This window comes from Solea solea, chromosome 5 (genome assembly GCF_958295425.1).
Source record: "Solea solea chromosome 5, fSolSol10.1, whole genome shotgun sequence".
In the NCBI taxonomy this organism is placed as follows: Eukaryota; Metazoa; Chordata; class Actinopteri; order Pleuronectiformes; family Soleidae; genus Solea; species Solea solea.
The window spans coordinates 19,478,514-19,498,579 of record NC_081138.1 but is presented as its reverse complement, the minus strand read 5'-3'; the positions used below and the strand labels follow the sequence as shown (position 1 = coordinate 19,498,579).

At 39.3% G+C, this 20,066-nt stretch overlaps 1 protein-coding gene across 3 annotated transcripts in view; it reads left to right on the top strand.

The window, feature by feature from the left end:
- The window catches only part of LOC131460021 (myocyte-specific enhancer factor 2A-like), a 42,414-nt gene that overhangs the window by 12,895 nt on the left and 9,453 nt on the right, over positions 1–20,066 (top strand). For 2 of the 3 annotated variants that reach the window (XM_058630252.1, XM_058630253.1), the window contains 2 exons: positions 6,541–6,729; positions 11,377–11,580. In XM_058630252.1, the coding sequence (XP_058486235.1) occupies positions 6,676–6,729; positions 11,377–11,580 (258 nt within the window). In that variant the 5' untranslated portion in view covers positions 6,541–6,675. Of the gene's footprint in view, positions 1–5,814; positions 5,904–6,540; positions 6,730–11,376; positions 11,581–20,066 lie in introns of those variants that run through there. The other variant, XM_058630254.1, reaches the window with a different exon arrangement.

The following is a 20,066-nucleotide window of genomic DNA, read 5'->3' as shown; positions in this document are numbered from 1 at the left end:
TTTAATCAACAATAATTTCAGAGACAAATGGGTTTCTATCAGCTTCAACTCTGATCTGCATTAGTGGGAATGTGCTAATATCTTCTTCATCTGCCCCTATAGCCCCGGTAGTGGTGCATCTTATCCGGCCTAGCACTGCAACACACATTCATTTGTTATCCATTAAAGTTTTTAGTTTAAAAATTGGGACAACATTCAATATTTGCTATTTTATCAATCAGATCATGTGAACCATTCGATTTATAGAAGAGACCAACGTTAAAGATGTTACATTCTCACCACTGTAACATTATTACCAAAGTCTATGGTGTTTTTTTCTTCTTGTGACTTTGTTTTGTTTCCAGCACCTCTGTAATGTCACAATTCATGCTAGAAAACGTGCCAAAGTCTGTCAACTTCATTGCTTGTTGACAGGTATAGTTAAAGGAATATTGTGACATTCTAGAACACCAGATGCTTATTTTATTTTCTGGAAAAAATAAATAAATTACATATGCTCCCTCTTTGACTGCCAGACAGATTTAGAACAAAACTCCACACTGCCAACTTCCTGTTAGCTCATTCTGTTTCTGTGTTTTTGTGCTCTGTCCAATGTGGCTGTCATTATTCTGTCATAGTCAATACTCTTCTTACTGTCAGTGTGAGAGCTGGCTGAGATTGTGGTTGATATCTGCGATGGCGATTGCAAAATGGTTTTCGAGTGTCGTCAATCCTCAGAGAAAAAGGAAGAATGTAAAGGAAGGACATCATGCATCATCTGCGACACGCCATTCAGTTTCAAACTCCCTTTTTCTACCTTTTACACTTTGGGAACTTCCTAGTACAGTCATAGTTCATGGCCCTCTGTTACCTCAGAGCACTGAGAGATATTAAATTCCTTCACTGTGCGTTGTTATCGGGTCTTTGTTTTGGTAGCTCACCTTCTTGTTTCATTTTAGTAATTACAGGAACCACTGGAACCAAATATTCTGTATTCACTTGTGGTTGTTTACCGTGTTCACGTGACAAGCATGACTGAACACAGTCCCAGTGTGAAAGAAGTACCTTTCTATTCTTCCGATTGGTGTTCAGATAAACAGTTGTTCCGATCAGGACTTCCTTGATTGGGTTATCGCGTGTCTGCCCCACGTAAATGTGACACATTTCATGAAATATGGTGGGAGCGGGTGGAAAAAAACTGGTCTTACTCACAGCGATTAAGTGCAATTAGGGTTTTTATACTGTTACAGCTCCTGTGTGTCATGGAGCCGTATTTCTTTAGACATGCCTAAAAAAATCCTAAACAGAACACTCAAAAGAAACTGTTTTTACTATTCACTCAATAATTCTTTACTCCATAGTTGTCATTTCTTTCTCATGGTTAGGGTTAGGGTCCTCGGCCACTTTTTCTATAATGTGTGAAGAACCGGAAACTTTACATGGTCTTTAAGGAATGTAGGTCCATTTTCAAAGTAAATAAATAAAATAAATAATAAACAGAAATGAAAGTCACAGAAAGGTGGTAAATACAGTCAATAGCCTCAAGAGAGGCGACAAGTAGAGGAGGAATTCCTGAACGTGAGCAGTGACAATGGCATTTGTTTATAATACAGGTGAAAATGAGCCTTCTATTTCTTCTTCTCCTCCTTATTTTACTTTCAAACTGCAGCTGCGAGTGGCACACAGTTTTGCATTGTGCACATGCAAAAACAACATGGTACGGTTTGGGTTTTATAGAACAAGTTGTTGGACTGTTTATTTGCTGCTAGTCACTTTCGGACAGTCAGGTGGGATGTTCCCTTTGTGCTTTGCCTTTCAATCACTTTTTCTTTTCTGAACTAATATCTTCTAGACTCAGTTTTAGACACAGATCCCGAGAGCACCACCAATTAGATTCTCTCCTCCACAAAGGGTGAGGTTATCAGTTCAGTAGTTTATTCTAATAATCCTGAGACTCAGACTGACAGACAGATGTTTAATTTTATTATTAACAAAGTGCACATAGTTTCTGATGAATGATAACACGGCACTAAAGCTGCCACATTATCAGAAACATTATTTACTTCTCATCATGCTGTCATGTGCAGGATTCTGTACATTTAATGTGCAGAAAAATGTTAGATGAAGAGCCATAGGCGTTATGTACCAACAAAGAGTGACAATTGTGCTATTGTATTGGCGTAACATATATAAAATCCCATGCCATCCAACCTTGGAAAAGTGTGTTTCATAGCCACACAAATAACGGTCACACTTCCTGTGATCCACAGGAATTGGATTTCATGGTAGAGATAAAGAGGCGTGTGTTTGGCTGTGAGGTTCAGGTTTGCTCCGGGGGCTTTGCTCTTCTTGTTAACGATACATCCAGAGGCAGCGTGTGTTTTGAAGTTAAAGGGAGGTGTTGAGAAGGTCAGAGCAAGTGAAGATTAGAAAACTGTAAAGCTGTTTCACTTACTGTATGTTTGACATTTTTTCCCCCCAGCATTTGGAAATAATGAATTAAATATCGGAAATAAAGAAAATGCTGACTATTCTGATAATAAATAGTTTTACTGCTCGGTAAGGATGTACAATTCTTCATCATTGATTAAAGGAAAATAATAAGGGAATCATGTAGATCCTTTTGTGTGAGGTTGTTACTAATGTTTTTCCAATTTGGTTTGTAATCAGTAAACAGTTGATTCCAAAGAAGTGTATAAACATTTTTATAGTTAATCCAGAGACACTTTTGTGTTTTATTATTAAATAGCAAGTTTATTCTCGTAATATTACGACTTTATTCTTGAAAGATTAAAAAACAGTTTGGCCCTAATCCTCCGTCGTACTTTTGCATTAGTAGAAGTCGAGCATTAGAACAAATAAAGCCAAAAACGATCAAGTGTCTCTTAAAATAATTTAGCCTGCAGAGGACACAAGCATTGCTATAAAATGACTTTTAAACGCTGCTGCTGCTCATTGTATCAGATTAGGTGGGACTTTTCTTTTGGGTGTAATGAAATTATAATAAATGGCTGAGCGCTGCAGATGTCTGTGTGAGTGCTGGTAGCTGCAGCCTGTTGGCTCATCTCTCTGTGCTGTATTGATTTTCACGCCAGCCAGATAGAGTTTCTGCCATAGTAACATATTACATCTGCACTGATCAGGACAACTTGTCTGGGAAGCACATATACACCAGAGAACAGGCACCAGTTGTACAAAACAGACTCTGGAGTCTGCAAAGACGTCCACTGTATCATCTCTCATGGAGAAGGCTGTCTATAATGTTATTTGTATTGTATGAAATTTGTCAACTAACTTCAGCCCGATTCCAGCCTCTGTCTCCGAACCACAGCTCCACAAGACTTCATCCCCAATCCAGATCTCAAGCTTTAGCCTACCAAACAGCTCGACCCCTTTTCCGCTTCAGCCATATCTCTCGTCCTCCTTCCCCGGACTCTGCTTGTCTGCTTGTGAGTCAGACTTTACCATTTCCTGCTTCACCAAATGTCTATAACTAGCCTAAACATATCCTTGACTGAAAAGTTGAAAATAATGTTGAGGTGTTGCTATACAAAGATTATTTATCCACACAAATGAATACGTGTTGCAAAATCGTACAAAAATAACATATCTGGCAGTACGCAGTGTTAGATAACATCAAAACAAAAAAAATACATTCAAAGTGTTTACACTCTACATAGCTGTCAAACACCATGCATTTTTCTGTCTGAATGTGCTGAACGTCAGCTAAATGTGTGATAAGATTGTCGTATTACCACCTTTTTAGGTGTTGTGAGAGAGCTGTAGTGCCTTTAGGAGCTCTCTCTCCCTCTCTCTCTTTCTGTCTATCCCTGTGTGTCTTGAGCAACAGAGTCAGAAGCCAGGTGACCAGGCAGGGCTAGCGTTACCCGAGACAAAGAAGGCACAAATTTGTATTGTTCTATACGCTTGTTGGAAAAAATAAATGTCCAGACTCCTCCTTCTCCTCCTCCAGACTCCCGATTATGTCAAACAGCGTCAACAACACTGTACGTCAGCGCTATAATGACGTGATATTTCTAAATTTCGCCCTGGAGCCCATTTTATACCGGGTTTCAGTGCCGTCCCTGAGTGTAAAGTAGCGTAATAAATAGCATCCAATGCTCAAATGGCATTTTGGTAAAAGGGCACAGCGCCCCTGTTACCTGGTTTAGAAAAAAACCCTCTGCAGGCTCATGTTTGTCAGCTATAAACAGCATCATTTCACAGATAATAAATAACACTGATAACACCAGACCTGCTTTCAAGTTTGGCTTTTGTCTAACCACTAGAAGATGTTGCTGCAGAACTTCCCAACCTTTGTTTCCAACTGACACACCTCACTTGAAAATAATTTATGAATAAAATGGCGGGGGGCCAGGCCTAAGCATCGCGTAAAAACCCCCGTATACATCATGATCAACTCTTAATTTTAATTTATATTTAATAAATGACACTTTTTGTTAGAAAAGCAGTTTCACTTACTTTCTTTGTGAAATGTAAACTAAAATGTTCACCGGCAACACATGTTGCTTTGCTACAGTACACAACTTGAACAGCTACAATAAATTTAAAACGGTTTTATGGCTTTGTTCAGGCTCGCACAGCTAAGGTTAGGATCTGTTGGTTTCCCCTAACCATTGCCAGAGACCTTTTGTTGCCAAAACACTAAACCTCACCACCACACACACACGCATGCTCATGCATACACACATCCACACCCACGCACAAAGACAAATAGGGTCGACAGGGTTCATGACAAAGATTTTATCAAATAAGAAGTCATTCACGAATGATTACTGACTTTAATTTAATCAGATTTTATTAAAATGACAAAATGAAATAGTATAGACTTCAGAACACTGTTGTCATTCCCTCCTGAATAGAAAACAAAAACTAAGTATTAGTAGCAGGAGTGACATGATATCCTCAGCCCCGGTTTCAGCATTTCAAATGTTAAAAAAAACACGACAGCTGTTTCGATTTTTGTGATCCAGAATGTCAATAGATATTATGACTTCATTATGACACATCTACACACACTACAATAGTACTCCTTTAGTGCTTTCATCTTGATCAGATCACTGAACAGTCTTACGCTTGTACAACCTTTTTTAACTGTTTCTGACTTAAAAATATAACATAACAATCAAACAGAAGCACAAAGCAATGCTGGAAGATAAGTCTCTTGTCTCCTTTGTGGTGGAAAAGTCGTCTAAAGTGCCATCAAATCATCCAGATTGTAAAACACACAAATCCTTGTGACCTTTAAATCCCAAATATGCAAGGAGTCTGTGTGTGTGTGTGTGTATGACAGTGTGTATCCCGAACTGACTTGGCAGGGTCAGCTGGAATCTGAGCTGGTGGTGAACTGGAAGGGTTAGACAAATAGCATGCAGCAAAACAATAGCCATTGCATAAAACTTAATATTCAAGGATGGAAAAAATACGAGATGGTGGTGGGAACAATCACTCAAATGACCAGAGTGGGCAAAGGAAGACTTCGGGAAATAGCAACTAGATTCTGTGCTATTTAATTTTATTTATTCTATCTATTTGCTGTATGGGGCATTTGAGGACTGACACTCCGTTGCAATATCATTTATCAATTTTAGAGCAAATATTACCAATACATTTCCACTAGTGCATGACAAATGCATTTGCCCCATCTCCCAACCCTGTGAACTGGGTCCACAGTGGGGGTTTGGTGGCTCAGCTGTGGGCTCCACATGCTGCAGTAATCCAGCGAGGGTTAGGATAAAGCCTGGCTTCACCCCACTCTCTGCCTCCTCCCAGATCAGATGAGATTAGGAAAGAGCTAAGGAGCTCTGGGGCAAGACAGGGCTGAGCAACACTGAGACTGAGGAGGGACACACTGAGGCAGGTGGGAGCGCTCCTGCAGCACAGGAGAACACAGGAGAGCAGAGGTGAGTTCACATGGAGAAGGAGGTGCACAGTGAAGGAGATGCAAGAGGTTAATGGCAAACATTTAGATTCCAGCAAATATAGTTAGTATTTTTTGTATGTGTGGGTCTGACTCTGGTGAGGGATCATGTCCTTGTTTTTGGTTGGTTAGTTGTGCTTGATGTCGTCCTGGTCACATTCCCTCCTTTAAGGTTAAGAAGCAGCTGACCTTTCAAGGACAGTGGAATTAATAATGACAAGGAAGGCATGGTATGGGAATTTACTGTACTTCATTAGGGAGACAAAAATGGCAAAAAAGAGAGAGAAAAGAGTGAAGCCATCAGCCAGACTGGACAGATTGTAGTCTGTAATCGTAACCACACAGCTGTGTGTAGAGTGTTTCCTTTACTTTGAAGTAAAAAACTGTCTGAATATGTCCTTCACTTTCCTCTTCTTTATTTTTGTGTTATCCTCTGTTTTCAAACAACCTTTAGTGTCATATCATAAATGTATAAATATATGATTCTTTGAATATGCATGTTACAATCTGTGCAAATACTGGGAAAGCACGTGTGATATTCATTCACGTCGTGTGAAAACTCAATATCACTGGAATTTAATTGACTCTGTTTTGCTCTTTTTTTTCCTTTTTTTTTTTAGCAAATCATGCCAAACTGTTACTGGAGTAACAGAGCTGACAGTGGGAGTGCATGTTGACGATCGTCTGTTGAGTCCTTAACTACCTGGAGCCTGCTGATTTTCTTCTTCGCCTTTTAATTGGAAAGTGTTTTCACAATGGGGAGGAAGAAGATCCAGATCACGCGGATCGTAGATGAGAGGAACCGGCAGGTCAGTGTCCACTCCTTATCCTGTCTTGTTATTTTATAATTGTTTTTAAGACCTCATTATATGCATATAAACTTCTGCACCATTACCCGACACTTAGGTGTTACATGTGTCCTCAGTGTTAGGTATAAGCATAAGTGTTTTTTCGCTGCAGAAAGCTACATCGTTTGCATTTTTAGGTTATTATATTCAGGTTTTATGAGTTTTGATTCGCCGAATCCTGTTGAGAGCCCACTCTAAAATAAGAGATCCACAAAAAGAACAAGTAGTAAAGCTGGATACTGTGTTTTATAAATTTGTCAAAAGAAATATCCAATATTGTGTAATAAATGACAGGTTCAAAAATGTGTAAAGGGATTCCTCAAGGACACTTCTATAGATCTCCTATACTATAGTTTCAGTCCAAAGAACTCCTACAGACTCTTGAAAGCTGTTTTACTTTGAGAGCGCAGTGGTCACAGCTGGTGGCGAGGGCAGTCATTTGGGGTTAGATGGGGCCGGACGGCACCCTGTCATTAGCAGGGTGGGTCAGTGTTAGGGACACACTGTGGCCTTCTCTCCTCACAGCCTCCTCGCGCAGCCACACTGCTGCCCACTGGAATCTCTCTCTGTCTGTCTCCTCTATATATATATCACCTCTAACAGCACAACAAATACCAGCCTGTCTGGAAGGGAGGCGCAGGCTCTGGAAATAGGGATGTGGCTGGAAAATAAATATCTGGGATGATGTTTATATTTGATGTTTGGTTGTCTTGGCAGAGCATTTTTAGATAGACACTGCCTAAACTGTCGGGTCCTTACACTTTATTTTGAGAAGTTGGCTTGTTCTTGGCTTTTTTTTTAAATCTGTCAAGTGCATCACATGTGCAAGCAGCTTTTTCCTCTTTGTAAAATGATCACACTATTGCACATGAAGCAGATTATATTATATCATAGTAGATAGGTGCATCAATGATATCTCAGCTATCAGTTCACACACACATTCAGTAAGAGGAACAAGGTCATTCTTTGTTATGCATTTTCAAGTCATGCTCAATAAATAATGAGTATGATGAGAAACTCTGTCTCAGACGAAATGAACTGTGGAGTCCATTTCATCAATATTAGCTAATCTAGTTAGAGTGGGGAGATCAGATATTAATTCAGTGAGCACTAATATTCCAAATGTTTCTGGCATAGTTCCTTTGTTGAACATGAATTCAATCGAACATCTGAGTCCCTGACTGGAACACAGTTTGTGATGTGAGACTATGGAATAGTTTGGGTGACAGGTTTATAGAAAGCAAAGCTCAAGTGTAAATCAGTTAAAACAGAGAGATAAAAAAAAAAGGTGCATGGATGATGATGGGTTTTTGCTGGTCACTGTGTTCTTATTTTAACATGTTGTGGATATTAGGGCTGTGAATCCATTTGGATAATTGTTTGTATAGTTCATTTGGGTTCAACATAAGTAACTTGTATATTTTTGGATGGTGTAAATAATATATATTTGATGCCATTCAGTTCATTAATAGATAATCAGGAAAAATCTACTCCTTTTTTGGACACTGTTCTATTGTGTTTTCTCGTCTTTTTTTCAAAATACAAAAATGCATGCATTCACTCGTGTGCTGTTACGGGAGTGCCAAAATCTTTGCTGATGACACTTTGCTCCTTTTAGACATTTTGAAAACAAGTAAAACGGTACCTGCCACATATGGTGTGGCATGATGGTGAAGTGGTTGGCGCTGTCTCACAAAAAGATGTCTGTAGGTCTGAATGTGAGTGTGAGTGGTTGTTTGTCTCTGTATGTTGGGGCTGTGAGGGAATGGGGACTTGTCCTGGGTGTATCCCGAGCCTCTCATTGGCTGGGATTGGCTCTAGCTTCCCCCATGATGATGACCCTCAAAGGATCAGTGGTCGACATGATGGATGGATGGATTGAGACAAATAACATTAAATTATCCCGACTGGGAGAATGTTAAAATATATGAAGACACAACTGTATGTTTATGGCGACTAAGTCACTCAATAATTGTGTATCTGTCGCTCTCTGACTCTCTGTGGTGAAGCATATATAGAGCCACCGTGCTATCATTCATATAATAGTACTCCTCTGCAGTTCCTTTGGTAAAAGCCTCCAAGTTGTGTTTGAGACGGAGAGCAGCTATAAGTCACTGGTTACACATGTTTTACTTGGTACATGTACTTTTGGACATGCCTTTCGCAGATATAACCCACAGGTTACATTATACTCATTCATGAGTTCAGCGCTCATCAGTGCTTCATTCATTTCAGGAACACGTATGAGCGGAAACATATACACATAGAGAAGAGAGGGTGTTTTACAGAGCTGATCAAATATCCATGAAAAATGCCTCACATTCTTGTCATAAACATCCCTGTAGAGTGTAGCAGTCTGACTAGGAGGTTCCTGCACTTCCCAAGATCTCTTCCAAGTTATGTTTATAGGATAATTTATACTTCCCCTTCGTGAACTGCAACATTTGGCAGACCACCAACTCAAACTCTTTGGGGAGAAAATGAAAGTGGAAAAACTGCATGTGGACAGACTGTGGATGGATTATACTTCCTCTGAGAATGCAAATAACTGTGCCCTGCTTCCATTTGTCCCGCTGTGTCAAAGTCAACTTCTTTGTGCAGTTGTACTTACTTTTGGTTTTAATATGTTGTGTTGTTAACTTATAGAGAAAGTGAGAGAAACATATGTTATGGTACCTCTTGAGGTGGTCCACAAAAAAAATGGCAGAGTAAACGTGAGAACATCAAGTAGGAAGGAAGGACAGCATGGCATACACCCAATAACTCAACATGTCTAGAAATCTCTGATGTGTTCGAAGACGTGAGTGTCAAGGGAGGCGTCTTTATATGACATGCGTCAGTGTCCCAGAAGCTAAAATGGAGGAAGACAGACCCAGATAAAAACAGTTGACTCACTGCAGGGAGTTAGCCACACACACACACACACACACACACACACACACACACACACACACACGCAATTTGTGCAGCTATTCTTCTTAAGACACTGCACTGACTTCCAATCATTTGGACAGTCTAAACAGAGTGTTATCCTTAAAATCCCTATATCATGGCTGGTTAATCCCTGAACCTTAACCTGTAACATGTAACCACAATTTAAATCTAAACTTAACCAGTTCTTCAGAAATGCATGTTTAGGACCAGGTTTTGTTCCCCATGAGAACTCAGTGTTTATGCCAGAAAAGGTCCTAAGGTAGCAAATACAATGTGTCCCACTCCAAACGGATTATTTTTGTTTCATGTTAAGATTCTATGTCATGATTTAGGGGAACTTAACGGTTTGTTAAGTGACAAACGTGTAGCCTTTAAAGTTTCATGATTACTATCAGGGATGAGGAATGTTATCATTAAGGGAGGGGAAACATTACTATGGTACTTTATCCACCCACATTCCCTTTCATTCAGTCAGTGGTGTTTCATTAAAAACATGTTTCCAGGTTATTACCATCCTCTGTGGGGATATTAGGTACAGCTCCCGATCAAGGATCTGACCTCTCGCCTTTCAGCGTGACATAAAGACTTCTTTTCTTTCTACTCAGTTCCTTCACTTGTGTGTCTTTCTCACATCTTTGTTCCTTGCTGCAAGGACTTGAGGCAGAGATGTGAAGAAGAACTGCAAGGGAGGGGAGAGGAAATAAGAAATCTTCTTTTACACACCACTAGCCTTGAGCGACATCAGCTTTCTACAGTGTGTGGCAAAGCTGTATCAGCTGTCAAATAGTCCATTCATCATTTCAACACAATCATGCATTCAAGCAGAAGTATCTTTCAATGATAGTATAGTATTATTATTGTTGGATTTTTGGATCTCCACAGTGGGACTTAATGGAGGTTGGGTGTGTGCTATGTAAAATAAATGTTTCTCTAGCCCCATCTGGCCCTAATTTGCACATTCACAGTGTAGAAAACACTTGTTAATAAATTAAAATAATGGCTGAGGATGGTTTACTTTTAGAAATGTTTGCACCCACCATGGTTCAAACGTGTGTCACATGTGGAAGTGTGCTATTTTTGTGCCGCATTACTCGACAAAAAGCGCATTGGATACTTCTTGCTTGTACCTCCTCCTGGAGCCTTTCTCTCGGCTCACCTCCTTCAGGTACAGTACATCTAAGATATTGGAAGATCCTCAGAGTGTTTACTTGTGGAAAGAGGAGGCAAGGAAACTTAAAAAAAAAAAATTTCAATTCTCTCCTCTTATCTCTTGTGTCTATAACACATGCTGCAGCTGTGTTCACTACCTCATTATCAGTGTTTTTAAATAAGATCAGTTGTTACGTGGCTAAAATGAAACACAACTGTGAATGTGTGATAGTATTACTTCTTGTGTTACCTCATTTTGGCAGCTATTTATCTCTTAGATTTGAGGGAGCTGTTGAATGCACACTGGGTCACATTACCTTCTGCCATTAGCTATTACACCCTAAAATTATTTAGCCTTTAGCAATCACGAGCCACAAAAATGACATCATCATCTTAGTCGCCACAATATATTGTCTATGCCTATGTCAATGAACAGAAATCCGTTCTTTAACCACTGTTTTGTTTGTAATATATCGATATTTAATAATGTATCGGTAGACTGATCCTTGTTGTCTGTTTTCTAAGGTGACGTTCATGAAGAGGAAGTTTGGTTTGATGAAGAAGGCCTATGAGCTGAGCGTTCTGTGTGACTGTGAAATCGCCCTCATCATCTTCAACAGCTCCAACAAGCTATTTCAGTACGCCAGCACCGACATGGACAAAGTCCTGCTGAAATACACTGAGTACAACGAACCCCATGAGAGCAGAACTAACTCGGACATCGTTGAGGTGAGTGGGAGAAACCTCTCAGAGCAGAATATCTTCTGCTTAAGTTAATCAGATAGTTAAATTGTTCCTCGTTATGTTTATTATTTGTATTATTTAGCGCCACATGAATCCCTGCGGGTTTCTCAGTGTAGCAGTTCTTTGTTTTCGTGTCTGTGATGACGCTGTGTGATGCACAGTTTTATATCACGACTGTCTGACAGAAGGCGGAAGCATAACAGCTCAGCTAGTAAAGTGAGACAGCAGCAAACAATAGGTTACGGGGCTATCCCCGGTTCTCTGATACATGTTGAAAGAGAACTTTAGGTTAAGGAGTTAACCCATTTACACTGACCACCTCAGGATGGTTTAGGCCATCATGTAGATTCATTTCAGATGAACATTTTTGAGTTGAACCTTACCAGATATAAACCCACTATCCAGGAAAATCTTGTCAAAATTCACTGCTACAATGAGTTCCATCTCTCCACTCTCTGCACCTCTGGGGCAGCATGTGGGTCAAATATGTCCAGCCTTACCCGGTTCTTTGGGAGAGGACCAGGATTCTTTTTCGTGCTTTGCCAAATACATAGCTGAACAGGGATTCAGCCAGGTCCTCCACACACAGTCCAAGTGCTGTAATCACTTGGAATTGATGGCATCAGGACAGGTGCACTGCAGCTGCAACTTCTCTGCAACCCACTTTTAAATCACCCTGTTTCACCCATTATTTCCTATGAAAGTTAAGGTACATAATTCCGTTGTTTTCCATTAGACCTCAGACTTGGTATGCATCTTTTGATTTCATTTGGAACAGATTTGGGGGACTGGATGGATCGTTTGTATTTTAGAAAGAACCTAAGATGGATGAAGCTCCACTGTGTCTGAAAGTGTAAAACTGTAGATTCAGCAGAATTAATCCAGCTGTTGCTGATCTTCAGTGCTCTGCTTATGATGGGATGAGGAAGTTTGGTCATTCTTAAACTGCCTCATTACTTGGTATAGACCACCAAGACTCACTTAGCACTTATTGTGGAAACACTACTAAAATTAAGTCAGACTACTGTATGTAATAATAGATTTAAAGAAATTACAAAGTAGAGCATATACTGTATTCAAAAAGATGAATAGTTATTAGTAGTCACACAATCCACAATATCGAGTTTTATGAACATACAAAACACATAAAGTGAAACTGTTAAGATGGAATATGGATATCTGAAGAGTTTTAACAATTAACATATTTGGTTTTTAATTCAACCTATTCTTAGTGGACATGTGTGAAAATCTAGCTCTTTGGCAGATTTGAAATGTGTTGGAAAAACCTCTAGCTACTTTTGTTGTAGAAAGTGAATGTGTAGCAGGTGTGAGATTGTCTTGTTTATTTAAATTCCTTCTTGGTGTTATGAAAACCAGGATTTTCTAATCATAATGTTACAGTATTTAGATAAATGCAAATCATTTGTGAGACTTTGGACTAAGCATTAACACACCCCCTGTCATAGGTGGCTTACTGGAGACAGAGATGTTCTCAGTGATAAGAGCCACACGTCCACCTGTTCTGTGACAGTGTCACCACACTGATGATACTGTCAGTGTTGCATCATGGTCCCTGAGCAACGCTGTCCTGTCTGTCCCAGCATGTAGCAATTGCTGCTGCCATTAAAAATGAATGGTCATCATGACTCATCTTCTGGCTGTTTATGTAATCTTCTAGTGTGTATTTGCTTTGCTGAGAGTCTGTATCACACTCTTCCATCTACACACACAGGAAGCTTAACTTCTCAAATACCTTTTTTTTTAAGTGGTCTCTAATAATTCCTGAAAAATTAGAGCAGCTTCTGTGTTTCATGGGAGACCAGATATTTTTCGCTCACACTCAGATTAAGAGCTAGACTATTCTAGAACTGAGAATAAAAACATGAAGCAAATGTTTTTTAGTGATATATGTAGTGATATTAGTGGTAGAGGTTGTTATGCATACAACAGTCTTGTATAAAGTATGTAAAAGGGATACTTGAGTAAAAGTATCTTACCAGAAAATGACTTTGGTAGATGTTGATGTCACTTTTTTATAAAAAATGTCTTATACTTTAAGACTTTTACTGTACTTAAGTATCAACAGTAATTTTCTGTGAGGAGTTGGGATTGAGCCATGGTAGCTCTGTGGTAGGGCAAGTTGTAGGGTAACATTTTTTGGCTCTGCTAGTCTATATGTGTCCTTGAGCAAGATAAAGGGAAATATGAAATGTGGAATAAAAGTCAAATTTGCTGGAAATATAAGTAACAAAGTATTTGTTACAACACTGGCATTCATTGGCCTCTTTATTTGTCCTATTGCTTGTTAATGCAAATATCTAATCAGCCAATCACATGGCAGCAAATCAATGCATTTATGCATTACGACATGGTTAAAATGACCTGCTGAAGTTCAAATCGAGCATCAGAATGTGGAAGGAGAGGTGATTTACAGATGGGCTGGTCTGAGTATCCCGGGAATTGCCAAACTACTGGGATTTTCCACACTCAACCATCTTCATGGCTTAGAAAGAATTGTCTAATCGAGCCCATGTTTTTTGGTCCTACCCTCCCATCCAGATTTTCTGGAAGGAAGTGGCAAAAGTTATTTGAAAAGTTTTTTTGTTTCAATATCAGTGTATGTTTCATTACTCTTTATCTTGGAAACATGCAGGACGGATTGAGATATAACTGACATTTATCTTTTAAGGGTCTTGCTGGCCGTAAGTAAAAAAGCCCTCACAAAATACTGGCTCCAGAAAAATGGCCCCATTATTAATACTGTTGTTAATATTGTGAAACAGTTACATGCCCTAGAGCAAATGGCGTGCTTATTTAACTAATAAGAGAGATAGTCTATTGACTACTGTATGTATTGTGTATGATATTTTATCTTGTAGAAAGAAAGAATAGAAGAATAAAAGAAAAAAAAGAATGCTCCTTAAATGGGGAAATATCCTGTGAAATGTCTTGCTGATGCAAGAGGTAAGAGGAGAATGGCCAGACTGGTTCTAATTAAGACAAGGGTAACAAGGGTAAAGTATGCTGAAGACCCATCTCTGAACACACACATCAAACCGTGAAGCAGACCCGCCTTAGCAGCAAAAGACAACACAGAATGCCACTCTTAACATTACATGGGTGTCCTGTGTACCTAAGAAAGTGTGTGTGTACATACTTGGCCTCGCCCATAATGATCCAAAGTAACATAATCACATCCATTCTCCTGCTATAAACCACACGCAGACACCTGTGTCATCTCTCTAATCTATTAGCCGGGCTTTATTTGCCTACTTTGTGCCCCTATTTGTTTGTTCCCCGCAAATGTCACAGTGGTTGAAACAAAGCCGGGGCAAGTTCTTTTACATATCGGTCAGTCCATCTGCAACATGTAAGCGTGGCATTTGACTATGTGTAAAGTAAAACCCCACGGGCTGCAACAGACGTCCATGTCAGGAGGTGCTGACATGGATGTTTGTTTGCCGATGATGATGTCTCTGTTGCAAACAGCTCACAAGTTTCTCTGTCACACAAAAGGCTTTTTGTTTTTACATGAGCACTACCACAGCCAGCATACGCTCAGTCTCTTTGTTAAGTTTTGTTTAAAGTCAAATTGAAATGTGAATCCCACTCACTTTTTGTGTCATAAACTTTAATAACGTTAAGCAGGGAATTCTCCTTTGGGGATATGCGTATTGAATGTTGACAACCTTTTTTCCGTTGCATCAGTTGACAGATGGCTAGTGTTGCTGTATTTGCTGTCAAATCTACATCTCAGCTCGGAGAAAGATTGGAAAGAAACATTGTACTTTATGGCTTAATAATGAAAATAGCAGGCGTTTAAACTTTTTACAACAACCTCAAATATAGTTGGCTATCTTTTTGTTTTTAAAAGTTAAAATGTATTGAATAGCCACCAGAAGGCAACTCTGCTGGTTTGAGTTGAAGTCTATGGGAATATGACACAACTGTTTACTTGATTTATAATGCCAATAAATACTTGCACATGTGACACATGATGTCACATTTTTAAATGATGTTCCCATTTAGAGGAAAATAGATGATAAACCCATATGAGTGCCCACAAGTGTGATTGACAGCTGGTTTAATCCAATAGGAGCCTGATTGCAGGTGATATCTATGAAAACCTCTATATGGTGCCGGCCAAATCGTGACTGTCCGGCTTCAAAACACTTCTGATTCTCATGGGTGACATCATTACAAGCTGCCACTTGGTTGATAGCACGTGACTAGAGACGGTGTAAATAACAGAACTGTGGGATAATGCTGAAGGGCTGAAATCACAGATGGCACTAAGGTAACGCTTAATAATGAGCTGTTTCTGGTGTTCATCCGCGCAAAAGTGAGTTACCCGTGACAGACATTTGGAGGAAACAAAGCTCATGATCACTCATATGAGCTGATTGAAATGTTTGTTTTTAAGCTGTAGCTTCTTTATACTCTAAAGATGTAGCTCCATATGGAGGAGATGAGAAGTAATTTCAGGCTGAAAACAACATAGAAGCCAGGAAGAGGGTTTTTTTAATGACAGTCTGCCAGCAACTACAAAGTCCCAACTGGTCAGCTAATCTAGCAAACAGATTACTTTTGTCATAATAATGAGACAGGTTTGTATGCTGCGGAGTTTAGTTTCAACAAAAACAGAGCAGCTGTCCAAGGTATGCAGTGTACTCATTTCAGCCTGCGGAGCAAGCCCAAAGATGAATGGGAACCATTAGAGAAAGGAAAAACTACAACACTCTGAAAGACAGACGCCGTGGCATAATCATACAGCGGGTGCCTCAGTTTAGTTCAGTGTGTGGGGATGCTTTGTAATTGATTGTCATGGAAATTGGTCAATGGACATAGGTGTATGTGAGCGCACCCTGTGCCTGCTCTATTCTTTGTCTATGGTGCAGTCGCCCTCCTGGAAAAGACTCACTCCAGGGAAAGACGGAGCCTTGCTTTATTTTAGATGCAGCCCCAACAACAGCAAGGCATCAAAGATGCTATGACACTGCAGCCTCTGCTGCATTGTGTCAATAATCCAGATGTTGTTAAGCGGTACACTAAAACCAGCTTTGAAGACACACATACAGAATCTTAAATCCCAAAACAGACAGTTCTCAGACATGATGTGTAGTGTTTTAAACCAGTGTCTGTGGGGCCACATACAGTAAAGTATAGTAGGGCTAAAGATTTCATTGTCTTCAAATCTAAATTGCAATTTGAAACTATGTAATTTGCATATTGCAGTGGCTGCAATTGATTGATTGATTTCAGGTTCTCCTTCTTGCATTAGAGCACATTATTAAATGTTAATTATTAAATTAATGCTCCATCACCTTTTATAGCCTACTACACAATGAATTTGAACTGAAGCTTGATTTAAAAAGAAAAGAAAGCAAATTAAATCACAATTGCATTGTCAGTCAGAAAAATAGCAAGAGAGATATTTCCCAATTGTTCAGCCTTACTCTGTGGGTCATGTATATCCTGTCCCTGTAGAGTTTAGGGGAATAGGGTACATGTGTTTCTCTCTGCCCTCATTCAGTTCACTCTTCATTTTCTGTGAGAAAACCGCCTCTTTCATAGGATCTGGAACTCCTCCATTTGTAAAGATAAACTCTAAAGCTACCTGAAGGAGGAAGCTGGAAATCACATGTTAAGTAACAGCTATTTTATTTTTCCCTTTTTGTAAAAAAAAGTGTTATGTTTGTAAGGTCAAGTTGAGTTCACATGTGAATCCATGAGTTTAAAGGAACAAACTCCTGATGTACAGTCAAACAATTTCCAATGAAGCTCTACAAGAATGTTGAAAGTGCAGCAAGTGTAGGTTTTGCCTTGTCCTTTTAATGCGGTAAATACGTCTTTGAAGTCATCGATGGATAATTAATTCTCCACTCTTCACTCAGACTGGTAGTTACTGGAACTCCGTCACATTAACTCACATCATTTTCCATCTTCTAATAATTCAATCAAATTGTGAAACAAAGCGTCCAGTAACAGGATAATGAGTTGAGCTGGAAAGCTCATCATGAACACAACAAGCCGAATGCTGCATGTGTCATTTGGAGTTAAACTGTCCAGATTGATGTTTACGAGAAGGCTGCCATTCAACTGAGCAGGATCTGAGCGTGTGACTTCTTAAGTGGTCACCAGTTGTTAAAGTGAAGTTTAAGTTCTACAGTTAAAATAGACTGTCAAGTGTGTTTAAAGCTCCTTATAACTACTATTGTCTGGGAATTTAGAGGACATGTGTTGGACAGACACTGGTGCGCTGGTCTGTCAGTCTGTCCTTTTCACGCTATGATGTGTAATGTAATGAAGAACAGAGATGGGATGATGTATACCAGAGAGCTGATGTCATCATCCTGGACTGCATAATGTTGGTATGATTTGATTTGATTTGATTTCCACCGAGTCCTATACCAAGCTCCAGGTGCTGCAGCCTAACATCCATCAGTTCATCTAAACATCAATGTCTAGCTGCTATAACTTGCAGCTTAACAATGAACGTATACTATCAATATGTATAATGTGAAGTGTAGAGCAAACTGAGCTATGTTGTTCAGTGTTAGGTATAGGTATTTCATTCAGTATAAAGGGGCTCAGCAATGGAACAATTACATTCAAATTGTACTTAAGTCTAAATCTTTTAAGAATTTTAAAAACAGACTCAGGACTTGCTCCTCTACATTTTTGTGTATGTAAACAGATGTAACAATGCATGTAATAATCAACACACACTCAGATGTGAACCTATACATACAAGACGATATTGGTACTTATTTGTCCTGTTTTATGAATAACTGCACTTTTGTGTTTGCTAATATTTGATATCGAGGAGAGATGCCCCTCATACGCTCTGAGGAGTTTTCTGAATCTCTCCTGCACAATGTGTGCAAAATAAATCAATTTAATTCATTTAGGCATTTCTAGGTTTTCAACATAAGTGGTTTGATCTACTCACCTCAACCTTTTTGGTCATAACAGAAAGCAGATATTTCCAATAAAAACTACAAACTCTAAAACCCCACTAAATCCCACTTAGTCACTAAAGAGTGAGATATTTCTCCTTAGAGGTTGGTGGTTTTTTTAAGAAGAGAATACTGAAAGAGTGGCCAAAAACAGGACTGGATGAATGTTGCATGAGTTTGACTGTTGAGTTCTTTGCATAAAGTTGATGGTAGAATGCCAGCTTTGTGTTTATTAAACGTGTTTCTGCAGCCTCCCAGTGGACAAGAAAAGCTGCGTTGTTTTTTCAGTGTCAACCTCCAGATAAGTGTCAAACTTCCAGTCACAGGCCACCACCCTAAATTTCTTATTCACTGCACTTTATAAACACATGTTTTTCTCTCAATCTGTGTTTGTAAATGCCAAGATCAAAACTATATGTTATTATGATAATGTAGTTTACATGGACAGAGCACATGTCATAATTATGTAATAGAATAGAATAGAACAAGACAACAAAATGAGTGGTGGGTTTTTTGACAACTAAAAGACCAAAACATAAGACACTAATAATAATAAATAAACATAATATACACCATTAGTAATAAAGCAGTAAACAGTAGATTTTGAATGAATAGTTGCTGTTTTTTTTCTAGAGTCTAGAGTCTAGAGTCTAGAGTTCTCAAGGCCCAGGGGTAAAACTGTTAGTTAGTCTGTTTATCAGATGGTGGATCTGCTAAAGATATGATGTGATGTAGAAAATCTTTGATCCCAAGACCTAAATTAATATCAAATCGTCAGCAAGATATTGGACTTTTTTGGACAGGATTTAGCAAAATAAAGATCTCTTACCCTTGGTGAAAGCTACTGCTGTTTTAAATCCCACATAAATCTCATAAATAGGCAGCCCATGGCCAAGTTGAAGGAAATGGGGCTTATAACTGTAGGGTTGCCGGTTCAAATCCCAGGAACAGAATAATCGCTAGGGTGCCCCTGAGCAAGTTACCTGAACAATCCCATTGCTCGCTGGGTGCAGATACGTGCTGCCCACTGCTTCTGCAACCAGTTTGTGTGTGTTCACTCAGTTCCATTGTGTACATTTTGAATAGTAATACTGTGCTCAAATGTATAATTGTTACTTATGCCTGATGATGCATACACACCACAATAAAGGACATAAGCTGATGTTAAGTTCAGGTTCCTCAAAGCAGCATGTACTTTGCCTTTCTGCTGTGTTGAATTTGTGAACGCTGTGCTGTTTACAGTAATATGATCTTCAGACTCTTTGTATTCCCCTGTCTGTCCACCCTGCACCACTGTAAACACCTAAGTCTTTCCAGGCCTTCCACAAAAATATCTTACTTACTTGCTTACTCCAGTCTCTATTATGTTTAAATAAGGCTGTTGTGTACTTAGATGAGTAAGACTGTGATGTGGAGCAGCATCTCCCCAGAGAGAAAATGTACACGTCTAACATCTGTATTCGTCAGACCAGCTTTTTGTAGGTCACCCACGCTGCTTCAGTGCTGGTCCAG